The sequence below is a fragment of the Centruroides sculpturatus genome, unplaced genomic scaffold, assembly GCF_000671375.1.
Source record: "Centruroides sculpturatus isolate CEXI.00-Female unplaced genomic scaffold, Cexi_2.0 scaffold232, whole genome shotgun sequence".
Taxonomy (NCBI): Eukaryota; Metazoa; Arthropoda; class Arachnida; order Scorpiones; family Buthidae; genus Centruroides; species Centruroides sculpturatus.
The window spans coordinates 338,840-351,087 of NW_019384487.1; the positions used below are offsets into that span (position 1 = coordinate 338,840).

The 12,248-nt window shown below is 31.2% G+C and overlaps 1 protein-coding gene across 5 annotated transcripts in view; it reads right to left on the reverse strand.

The window, feature by feature from the left end:
* Positions 1-12,248, reverse strand: part of LOC111621625 (glycerol-3-phosphate dehydrogenase, mitochondrial-like) — a 36,863-nt gene that overhangs the window by 17,267 nt on the left and 7,348 nt on the right. For 3 of the 5 annotated variants that reach the window (XM_023363827.1, XM_023363826.1, XM_023363828.1), the window contains exons 2-6: positions 10,529-10,624; positions 6,068-6,085; positions 5,812-5,995; positions 5,243-5,367; positions 2,930-3,027 (exon numbers count right to left, since the gene is read on the reverse strand). In XM_023363827.1, coding sequence (XP_023219595.1) covers positions 2,930-3,027; positions 5,243-5,367; positions 5,812-5,995; positions 6,068-6,085; positions 10,529-10,612 — 509 coding nt within the window. In that variant the 5' untranslated portion in view covers positions 10,613-10,624. The remainder of the gene's footprint in view (positions 1-2,929; positions 3,028-5,242; positions 5,368-5,811; positions 5,996-6,067; positions 6,086-10,528; positions 10,625-12,248) is intronic. The other 2 variants (XM_023363830.1, XM_023363829.1) reach the window with 1 other exon arrangement.

Below are 12,248 nucleotides of genomic sequence, written 5' to 3' on the forward strand. Positions count from 1 at the left end.
TAGTCCGACGTTTTTTAATCCGACATGCTCAGTAGTCCGACGCACCTCCCGTCAAGATACCCGTCCCCGTTACGTGTCTGCTTGAACAGAAGCATGTCGCGATGTGAATCTCCCCATCCAATTTTTACACGATGACACACATTTTGTGTGTTTTATGTGAGCAGTTCTGTTCGAACAGTTGGAGTAGAGAATATTGTAAGTTACTGCTAGCAAAACAATGCGAAATATGTAATTATTTTCGGTAATCTGACACACCTTTGGTCCCATACCTGTCAGATTATCAAGGGACTACTGTATTAAAAATTTAGTGTCATAACTAGGTAGGTGTAATAGGTATACAGACAGGGCCTAGGATGAAGAGGGACATTAAAATGAAATTGACAAAAACTGTCAAATATACTGTAGTAAAACTTTCATTTATAAATATATGTAAATAACCTTGTATATTTCTTCTATACATACTTATAAATATTTTTATTATTATTTTCTCCCACAAAAATAAAACCTTGCACAGGACAGATGAAAAGCTAGTTATAACATTGAATTTCAAACCTCTTTTTTTCTACTATAACATTTTTAAAGAATAATAATTTTATAAAACAATAACAATATATTATGAATTTTATGTAATAACCTACCTGTAATATTCAGGAAGTGTGATGTGAACTCCAGAACTTGGTTGACATATACAGGATAGTGAAGGATTGTCCATGTGTCTTATTCTGTCGATAAATGGGCCAGTTGCATTGATGACAGTTTTGGCACGGACATTAAATTCTTCTCCTATTTGTCATAAAAAATTTAAATTATCTTAATTTTGATAGTGCCACAATCTAGCAGCAGAAGCCTACTACTTATATTAAAACTCACCTGTTAAAATGTCTACGCAGTGAACTCCACATATTTTATCTTTGTCATCGCAATCCTTTGTTTTATTTATTCCAGTGACCATAACATGATTTGCTAGGGTAGCTCCATACTTTATTGCAGTTAAAGCTATGGCCAAATTCATACGAGCATCATTGTGCTGGCCTGTAATGCATACAGATATTTCTAAAATTAGTTTTAAATGATTAGTCTTTCAATAAGTCAGGTTTTTTTGCATTCAGTCATAATGTTAAGGATTTTAAATAAATTACTTAAAATTTTTAAATAAAAACAAACTAATAATAATAAAATTTAACATTTTTAAATTATAAAAGGCATTTATTACTATAAAAAAACACATTAATTTATATTAAAAGCTTGCACAAATATAGAAAAACACCAAAATAAATTAAAGAGGTAATTTATTAAATTTTTTTATAAAATGAAACTAAAGTTGCAAAGTCAATTATTATATCTTCAACTTTGAATTGAATTAATTATATTTTATCAAACTTATTGCAGTAAAACAGTTTAAAAAAAACACCAGAGCTTTCAACATACACATTGTTGCCTTCTGATGATGTGTATCATTTGAAAGTTTGTTTTTTCTTAATTAAAAAACTCATATATCAGTTTTAATTGGATCCATTTGTAATGTTCCTTATAAAAACTTTGGACTATGAGAACAAATTTGAAAGAAATCATCTTACATGATATATTACAAGATTTCCACTAAAAATTTAAAAACAATTTATTAATGAAGTTATTACCATCATAATAAACAATTGCTCCAAAAAGTTTTTCCTTCTTTAACATAGGAAACAAATTTAGTGCTTTGCTTCTGCTTAAATAATAGCTGGAATCTAGTCGACGATTTCCGGCGACAAAATCGTAAACTTTGATGCCAACCCAATAGTAGGGTACTTGCCACCACCTATAATTAAATCACTGAAATTTATCATCTTCATTTTCAAATTTATCACTTTAAAAAAATAAATAATTTATTTTATTTTTTAAAAAAATTTACTCATTAAATTAATTTCCATAACTAAAATATTGGTGCAAAACTACGTAATCTGAATAGAAGTCAAGTGAATCCATAAATCAATTAAATATTTTTTTTTAACTTAAAGTAAAAATAAGATGATTGATTACAGACGATTCTGATGGATAATGAGACTAGCAAGCTTGGACAAGAAATTGAAATGGCTAAAATCTTAATTGTCCATAAATTAGATTGGATTGATGGAATGGACAATGGTCAATTTGCCAAGAGGGGGTGCTTCCTGGGAGGACTTTGTGAGAAACTGGCTCATTTAGGTGTTAGACATGTGAAGATTACACAAACTCTCCATTGGTGAAGCACAAATCTGACTGAACAAAACACTGAATACTGGTTGTACTAATGTTCAAAGGATGTAGCCATGCAGTGTAACCAATGAACCAACCCATAAATAATCAAGGATCCAGATAACTCTGTAAATCTAGCTTTGGAATAACTTTTAAACTAACATAGAAAGTTCAGAAATATCATTAAAATTCTCAAATTTCTTTTCATTTGGACCAAGCTTGTTTCAAGAGTGTTACACAAAAAGGTGCAATTCAGGTCTCAATTCTGCTTGTCACAAATACCTTTACTTGCGTAAGAATTTACAACCCTAAATATACATTAAAAATCATCCTGATGTAAATCATTTTCTCAAGTGATTGGATTAACAAGAGAGACAAGCAATTTCAGGTTATAAGGACAGCCATAAATTTGTCCATTTTGGCTGAATCTGATCAATCACTGTGCATAATAGAAAGGGAATAAAACCTAAACTATACTAATTATGGGATATAAAATTGTAACTTAGTAAATTAATATTTCTCGTATCGTATGTTGAAACAAAGTATTAACTACTGAATGCTGATTAAATAATGGTAAATAAACAGAAATCTATGTTGAAATATTTATGAGGAGGAAAAAAATAGATTTATATAAAAATTTGCATATGTAACATTTTAAACTAGAAAAAGTTAAAAATTAAGTTAATTTCATCTAAAATTATAAAATATTTACCTATAAAGAGGAAGCATAATGGGCATCGAAGAAGAAAGATGAGGTGCTATGTAAAGTAAATTTGCTCTTTCTTGTAACGCATCTTTTACCATGCGATACTGAAATATATAAATTCAATTATCAAAATATAACAACATTTTAATTATTTAGAGAAACAAATTTAATTAAAAATTAATAATTAAATTTCCAGTAAGAATCCTGAATTCATTAATAATTTGTATGACACTTTTTTATTGTCTTGAGTACGATTGACCTTACTTGTTACATCAACTTTAATGATTAGTATAATCTACATATTAGATAATTAAATGCATTGTACACACAATTTTCACATTTGTACATGCTATCAAAGAAATCATCTTTCTTAATATATTCGTCTCATTGATTAGTCAACACAAGGCTATAAATAATTGACCACAATCGTGCCCATTATGAGTGGGCCCGATTGTTAGGATTCTAAAAATAATGACAGACAGAGTTGAACAAGCTTGATTTGTAGAATACAATATTTAGGAACAAGCTGCATGACAAGTTCTGTACAGGGATTTTTGTAGAATTAGAGAATCACATTAGAGTTTTTCAAGAACAAAAAAAGAAAGTCTAAGCTTAAGAAAGGAACAGATTCGGTTATTGATGTATTTACTCAAAAATAGTGCCAAGGCAATCTTCACATATGGAGTTTCCTTAGGATGAAAATGAAACAAAGTCAGGCAACAAAATTTGAAGTATCCAAGAATATTGAAATGGTTGGCAAAGTTCCAATTAGCTTTAGGGCATGGCAACTAAGAGTAAATCACAAATTGATCTTATTAAGAAGACAGTTAGCTGATGTCTCAAATAGGAGACAGATTCAGTAAAATTGAGTTTTTGGTGATACAAGTGAGTCAAGTTTCTTGACTCCTCTCCACAAAGTGTCATTGCTTATGAATTTGTGAAATTGATAACATTTGTTTTGGCAAGATTATGCTGTATATAAACAGTAAATAAATTTTTATATTTAAATGACTGTTTATCAAGAAAAGAACTTGTGAACTTTGCATCCCCACAACAAAAAAAGATAACTAAAGAGCATAAATTTGTTTTGTTTGAAATTCTTTGTTAATATCTTATTTAATGTGATTGATTAGTCATCCCAAAACAAGCACATTAAAGGTTATGTAGTTGACCATAACTGTGCCCACTATGGATGGACCGACTCACAATGTACAGTGGTGCCTCGTATAACGTACTTAATCCGTTCCAAGTGCACGTCCGTTAAGTGAAAAGTCCATTATGCAAAACGCATTTTCCCATAGAAATACATGTTAAAACATATAATTCGTTCCGCAGCATAAAATAACTGTACTGTACCGTAAAAAAAATGAAAATGGAGCAGTCACCAATTATGCCAGGTGGTCAGATGTTGTGAAGAGGAGGTAAACGAACACTTTCTTTACACATTCATAAAGATACAGACTTTTTACACATTGCAGCAAGTCTCTTTATTGTTTTTTAATCAGAGTCAGATTCAGGAGAGGCTATCCAAGCTTGCAGGGTCAACTCCTCTTGTTAAATCCTTTGTTTTTTTCCCTGCTGGCTTCTTGAAAAACATGTCCTAGGTGGTCTGTTTCTCTCGCTTATTCAACACCTGTCGGAAATGACGGGCAAGGATGTCATTGTAGAGATCATTGATCCTGTTGGCCTCAGCTGTTTGGATAATGAGTATTGGTAAACTCCTGAACCTCTCCCCATTTGACAACAAAGTTTTTGTCAACTTTCACTCCATAGATCCATTTCTACTCCATAGATCGAAAACGTTAGTTTTTAATAAACTCTCTTGGCAATGAATAAGGTGTTAGTTACTTGATTAATTTCCACTCTCTGATTTCTTGCTTTGTTTCAATTGAAATCACCTTTTTGGTTTTTCAGAAGCAATGATTTGCACAACACTTCAATAAATGTAAATACCTTGCACTGAGGTGATGTATGTAATAAACAAGGGAGCAAGCCGAATCCCAACAGGAGCTCTGTACTTCAGATATGTAATATATTCTAATAATACTAATATATTCTAAGAATAGTAGATTGTCATTGGCAACGGCAAGAGTGGAAACATCATTCGCAACTTGTTCGTGGAAATGTTGTTCGCCTCACGTGACTGGCTATGGAAAATCCGTTGTTCGCAGCCAGTCCATTGCTCGAGTCACATAACAGCCAAACAGAAAGTCCATTGTTCGCAGCGTACATTATACAAGGCACCACTGTATATTATTATTAATAAATAAGTAAAATGAATAAATTTAAGATTAATTGCAATGATGTTATAAAACTCACTTGTTCCATGTCAAAATTTAAGATGGCTTTCTGTAAATATCTTACACCTCCATGTATTAACTTTGTACTTCGGCTGCTTGTGCCAGATGAAAAGTCATCCATTTCTACTAGTGCAGTATTTAAGCCTAAAGAATATAAGTAACATTTAATATATTACAATAAAAAATATTTAAGAAAACTATATGTTAAACTAACATTGATGGTAAGATTATTGACATAATATATATCACCCATTCTGAGAGATATATAAATCTCAGTATGTCAAAATGATTTTAGAGGAGCTGAATCAAAATTTTTATGAGATTTATCTCAGGTATGTCAACTTGACATACTGAGCCCATCCTTCACCATCTGGCTGCTCTGTCATAGGCTAGTCAAACTTGTGTTCAGAACAAAAGACCCTTTCAATGCCAACAGAGCAGAAAGATGTTATAGGAATCTAATGGCAACTTATTGCAATGATGATGATATTTCTTTTAAGACAGAAAAATATGATTATAAAAGACACTCAATTTAAATTATGATTATACAACTTTTAGTTTCAATAATTTATTAATAAAACAGCAAACCTCTCGTGATTGCATCCAAAGCAACTCCGCAACCAGTTGCACCACCTCCGATGACCAAAACATCAAATTCTGGTGTCTCTTTCAGGGATTTCAGCAAGTCGCGTCGAGTGGGAAGCGGTCTGGTAGACTTAAATAGTTGTTGAGTATTATCATAATGTTCCTGATAATCTGCTTTCACTGATTTCTAATCAAACAAACAAAATAATACATGTAAGATAAATATATTACAGAATCAAGTCGTAATGTTGATTCTTACCTCGTCAGCCTTTGTTTGCTGCAAAATCAATTAAACCATCAAAACACACAAAAATTATTGTTTCATAGTTAAAAAGATTTAATTAAAATTTTGAATTATAATCCAATATGCAAATATATTAGTTATTAAGTTAACTACAGAGATTTCTAACAATTTATTAAAATTTATTGAGGATAATTATTTTTATCATTAAGTTTTTAAACATTTCTAGTTAGTTGTATGACTTTCAGAAAGCATAAAATTAATTTTCACAGCCATTATATTTTGATCATATTGAATGTGTTTGATGAATCAGCAGAGAAGGTAAAGCTTAGAGAAGAATCTAAGGCTATGGTTATGCATATGCAAAAACAATAGAGAGCCATAAGTTTGTAGCAATCTCTCTCCTGCAAAGCAAAATCATGCGTGTGTGAATATTTTACAGACTCAGAGCAAGATTTTATCATATCTAGTTTGATTTCTATTGCAATTTTAATTCTCCCTTTATACTGCAGTTTCGCATTGGCTCTATACCTCGTCTTTGATATGTACATGTGATTCAAACATGGCTTTTTCAACATATATGAGCAAGAAAAAAAATGATTCAAGCTTTCTTAGAGAAAAATTTAGTTACAACTTATCCCAAAATATATAATAAACAAAAAAAAACTCATCAAAACAGAGATAGTAAATGTTATGTCAATCTTTTTTCTTTCTACACATTCAAACAAAAATTCATGATATCATGGAAAAATTCATGCTACTGAATGAACAAGAAATGAGAAACTAATAAACACCATAACCTGACATCACATTTGTTCACTCACACTAACATATTGTACCAGAAAATAACTTGTCTACATGAACAAACACTTTCTTCACACATTCATACAGATACAGACTTTTTACACATTGCAGCAGGTCTCTTTTTATTGTTTTTTAATTAGAGTCAGATTCAGGAGAGGCTACTGAAGTTTGCAGGGTCAACTCCTCTTGTTCCATCCTTTGTTTTTTGGCAGCTGGCTTCTTGAAAAACATGTCCTAGGTGGTCTGTTTCTCTCTCTTCTTCANCTGAATGAACAAGAAATGAGAAACTAATAAACACCATAACCTGACATCACATTTGTTCACTCACACTAACATATTGTACCAGAAAATAACTTGTCTACATGACTATAGCCTAAATGAAAATTTCCTTCTTGATTTTCCTCAATATTGAAATCTTTTCTTAATAAAGTAAAATGAAACAAAAAACAAGTCTTTAAAACGAAAAATTTACAAATTCATTATGGTGTTAGATTTGCACTGATTTAAAAATATATCAATGTGAGAATCTGAGGGGGTTAGAGGTGAATGATCTAAACCCCTTTTCTGGCATCAAACTTGTGAAGTCTGTTCACTTGGTCATTGGATGGTGTTTATTTGGGTTATCCAGTGGCAGAGGGGTCGCAAGTGAATTGACAGGTGACTGGCCTGTCCTTGCAATAACTGATATCGACACCAGTTAAACAACAAATTTAATAAGTAACATAAAGGAATTAAATACCTATAAAGAGGTTACAAAGCTAGCTACTTAGCAACTAATACAATGAGAGAGTGAGTTTACATAAATCTATCAAGTAGAATACCTCAGGAAGATAACCTGATGTGTCCTGATCTGGTCGAGGTAAGTGGTAGGGAGACTTCTCTGGAGACCGAGTTCAATGGAGATGTTCGGAGAGACGAGTAGGCCTGGAGAATGGCGGGAGTCTTCGGTGTATGGAGGAGTTCACCCTGAACCTTTGGTGCCACCTTTTTATCCCAGACAGTTTCCCACCTAGTGTGAGAATTTCATCAAGTGATTCTCTGTCACAAGACACGTCTGGTGGGCAGCCATAAGATTTTGTCATGGGATGGTGACAACTTGGATAACAGTTTATTTCTCTCATGTCATTGTTTAAATGTTGTTTAATCTCCCACATGTTTATTAGTCACTACCATTTGTTAATCTAAACCTTCCCACTGGAAAGGGGGTATCCCAGATCTCACATTAAAATATTGGTATATTTTATTATATTCTACTGAGAAAAAAAATAAAACCTTTCTGTCTTAAGAGAAGATAAAGCAAACTACTTTCTCTTAGTTTTACGTTCATGCATTTCATAACTGTATTATAATATTAATCAGTGATGTAGGCTAATTCTTTCTACAATATTATTTTAAAGATAAATTTAAGACTATATACAAACTAAAACAGAACAGTGCTTTATTAGAACAAAATAAAAATATATTTACAAACATGAAAACATTCAACATCTTTATGGGAAAATCTAAAAAATAAAACCTAACATATGTTGGACTGGAAGGTGTTGGACTAAAGCAGATCACTGGATTACTGAATTTTGTATGTATACATCATGCATGCACTGTACTGTAAAAAAAATGCACTTGTTTACAGATTAGTTTATCACATTAATCTCAATTGTGTCTATTTTGCCAACCATATATGCAACAAAAAACTAGTGACTGACAATAGACATATATGTACTGTACATCAGTCTCTGTCATATACATCAATCAGTAACACAAAAATTTCATTAGAAGTGTCGAACCAGTACAAACTATAAAGACCACTATATACATAAAAGCAAATTATATGCCAACAATTCCCATAACATTCAAAAATAAGACCATTATCACAAAGTGAACCTACAAAAAGGAAAGAAGCATTTCAATACAATCCAGCCTAACTACAGTTTAGCACAGTTACATAAACATGGTAATCATATGTAGCAACAAATCCAAAGATAGTACTAAACAGTTATCAATAATTAACAATAATTGACAGCTGACAGTATAAAAAATTGACATTTACAACTTTATTATAAGCTAGAATCAGAAAGTACATAAAATATTTTCATATATTCTAGTAAATCAGTAGGAAATAAAGGTTATAGTATTAACATAATTCTTCAACAATACGGAAATGAAACAAGCGAAGTCACTTTTTTTTGGTTATTTGCATATATAATAAATATTAGTTATAACATTTTAAAACAGCTACAGTCAAACACTTTGGGTTTTGAACATCATGCTTTACAAACAAAATTTTGAATGCCATATTTGTTTTATTCACATTAGTAAATCCTAAACAGAAGACCAGTTTCCTACAAAAGACCTCCCAAGAAATATTCCCCTTTGGCAGATTGCCTATAAGTCACGTTGCCGTATATGAATAAAACCAATTGATGCCAATTGCTTGTTCTTGTGATCTGTTTTGAATCAATTTTCTGTTAGGCACATGCAATGCAATGCTGTTTTTTATTCGACCCCTAAATTCTATTGGAGGGTCAAATTAAAAAAAAAAAAAAACAGAATTGTATGCCTAATAGAATTTAGCAGCTCCTTGAGCATGCTAAATTCTATTAGGCATGCTCAAGGACTAACATTGTCACTTTGACCCCATTTTATATCAATAATGAAATCAAAGACTCCTGTTTTCTACATTTATTTCATTTCTAGATTCATTTCAACCAATGACAAAGTTTTATCAAAATCAGCCCATCAAATTTTGAGGACAAATTCAATTCTATAAACCACATAGAAGACATGTGACCTTGGGACATCATGTGACAAAGTTGCACGATATTGCTTTGTTGCGCATGCTCGTGAAACAATCTTATATCTCAAAAACAAAGTCATAGACCCCCTTTTCTTTATTACATTTTTGGATTCCTCATAACAATTAATGGAAAATGGCAAAGTTTAATCAAAATCTATCAAACAGATTTTGAGAACAAACATTTCTGTAAGCCACATAGAAGAGGCTTCATTAACACTCTGCCTCAATTATTACATAAAACAACAATCAACAAAACCATCAGACAATTTAACAAAATCAATAGCATACAATACAAAGCAAATTGGCTAAATTCATAAAGAAATCAATGCTGTTAATTACAGCTCACAAGAAACAGCAACACAATGTATGTAGTTTGTTAAAAGTTAAAAGAAATTCTATCCTACAAATCCATATTTAACTAATTTATAATCATTCTTGTGGTCACTTCTGTGAAAATCACCACTTTCATAAAATTTTCTAGTACAGAAACCAATAAACTATAAATATTCTTCATAACTCTTCTTCACAGCTTTGATACAAATTAATTTGTGTTCACCCTATTGTGAAAATGCATAAACATTCCAAAAGACAACAAAAAACATGTTAAAAAAATGCCTAAACACAGAAACAAAATCCTCATTTAACAAAATTTGTTGTTACAAATTTGATTTGTTAACTTTACAATTTTTGCAGCATTAATAGAAAACTGCACATGCAATAATTAAATAAGATATAGAATCTTAATTATAATCAGCAGTTAAAGTAAATAAAAAATGAGCATAAATTCTTCTTTTCTATTTAATATTCTATACCTTGAATTTTTGTTGCCAAACTACTGTTTACATACAAAAAAATTACAATTAACGCTACTAAGTACTTACTTTTTCTAGATAATATGATATTCCGTAATACGTAAGAATACTACTTCCTCCAATAGCTACCAGTTTTTGAATTCTTCCTGCCATCTTGTTAAATTACTGTGAAGAAAAAAAAATCAACAAAAGATAATGTTACTTATGGCAATATATTAATTACAGTAGAACCCCTCTAATCCGTCACCTTTGGGACTGGGGTATGGTCGGAACGCAAAAAAGGTCGGATTATCAGAAAAAAGTAAAATAAACAATCTTCCCCTTTGTCCAGTCTTTGTAGCACTGCTAATTTTTCATTTAATGAAAGAGTAACGTGTTTACGTTTCACTCCTGACATGTTAAAAACACGCACAAAACTGTACATGTACTGTACACACAACGTAAAACATATACTGTAACGAACACAGGAAAACGCCACGGACGGTGAGTCGGGACAAGTTTCTCGACTCCGACTATGGTCGGATTAACCGGAGTGACAGACTAGAGGGGTTCTACTGTATATACATTAAAAATATGAAAAATCAATGATGAGTAATATTTATTTACAGGAATTATTTTTAAAACTTTTGTAGAGAATATTTAAAACTTAATTTTAATCACATAATATAGAAATAATTGTAATACAATCAGGAAAGTTGAAAAACTGTACAATTATCTACAAAAATTTATATCTAAATTTGTATTTTGATCTAGTGGCACAATTTGTTTAAAAATCTACAAATTTAGGGTCATACTAGTAAAACCTTTGTATATCACAAACAAATATAAGAAGAATTGATATTTATTTAAAAGCTCTTCCACATTTAAAATTACGTAAAAATTGCTTTCACCCTATTTAACACTATGGCATTGGAATCTTTTAAAAATTATATATTAGCTCTAAGATGTTTTCATTGATATAGTAATTGCAGTTTATATTATTTTATGGTGATATGAATAAGAACAGTTTATAATTATACTCCAGTATAGTGAACAATGTATTTTCATTATATTAGTTTTACTCTATTCCATCATGAATTCTGCACAGTTATTCTATTTGTCCAAATATGCACCCGACTATAACTTAAGCACTTATTTTGTACATAAATAAATTACTGCTAATCTCAAGAAGGTGGCTTTTTATTAAATTAAAATGTTTTTAGTCAAAATCTGACCATCCTCAACTTAAAATCATTCTAAGATTTTTAGCAGCGGATGGTTTGAGACATTTGAACAAAATCTGTGTCGATAAAGAATATATAAAGAATTTCAGTCTTTACATTTAACAGGATGCCAGAAGTCTATCACGATTAACAATTTAGCCCACACAACTGTCAGCTTTGAGTATCCCACTTAACTGTTTGTTGAGTACTTGATGTTATATAGTTGTAGGGGGTGTGGGGGGCTTACCCTCACCAGGGCATCAAGGTGCAGGTCAACATGTGAAGCATGTAGAATAGGTGATAGACTGATACATGTTAATAACTGACCTTCAGAGATGGTTATCACGCAATGGGGCAACAATTCCGTGGTGGTGTGAAACTCCTCATTTAGAGTTTGAATCATACCCTTGCTGTACATATCCACTAGCATCCCATTAACTGAAAAGTACCAGAATTTCTACTTATAGAAAAATGATAGTTCATCACAAATAATAATTTCTATTATTTAGTTACTAATCCTGTTAAATTTTTTTGTTTGCAAGTAACTGTAAATGATCACAAGTACTTGTTATTAGAGATGAAATGAC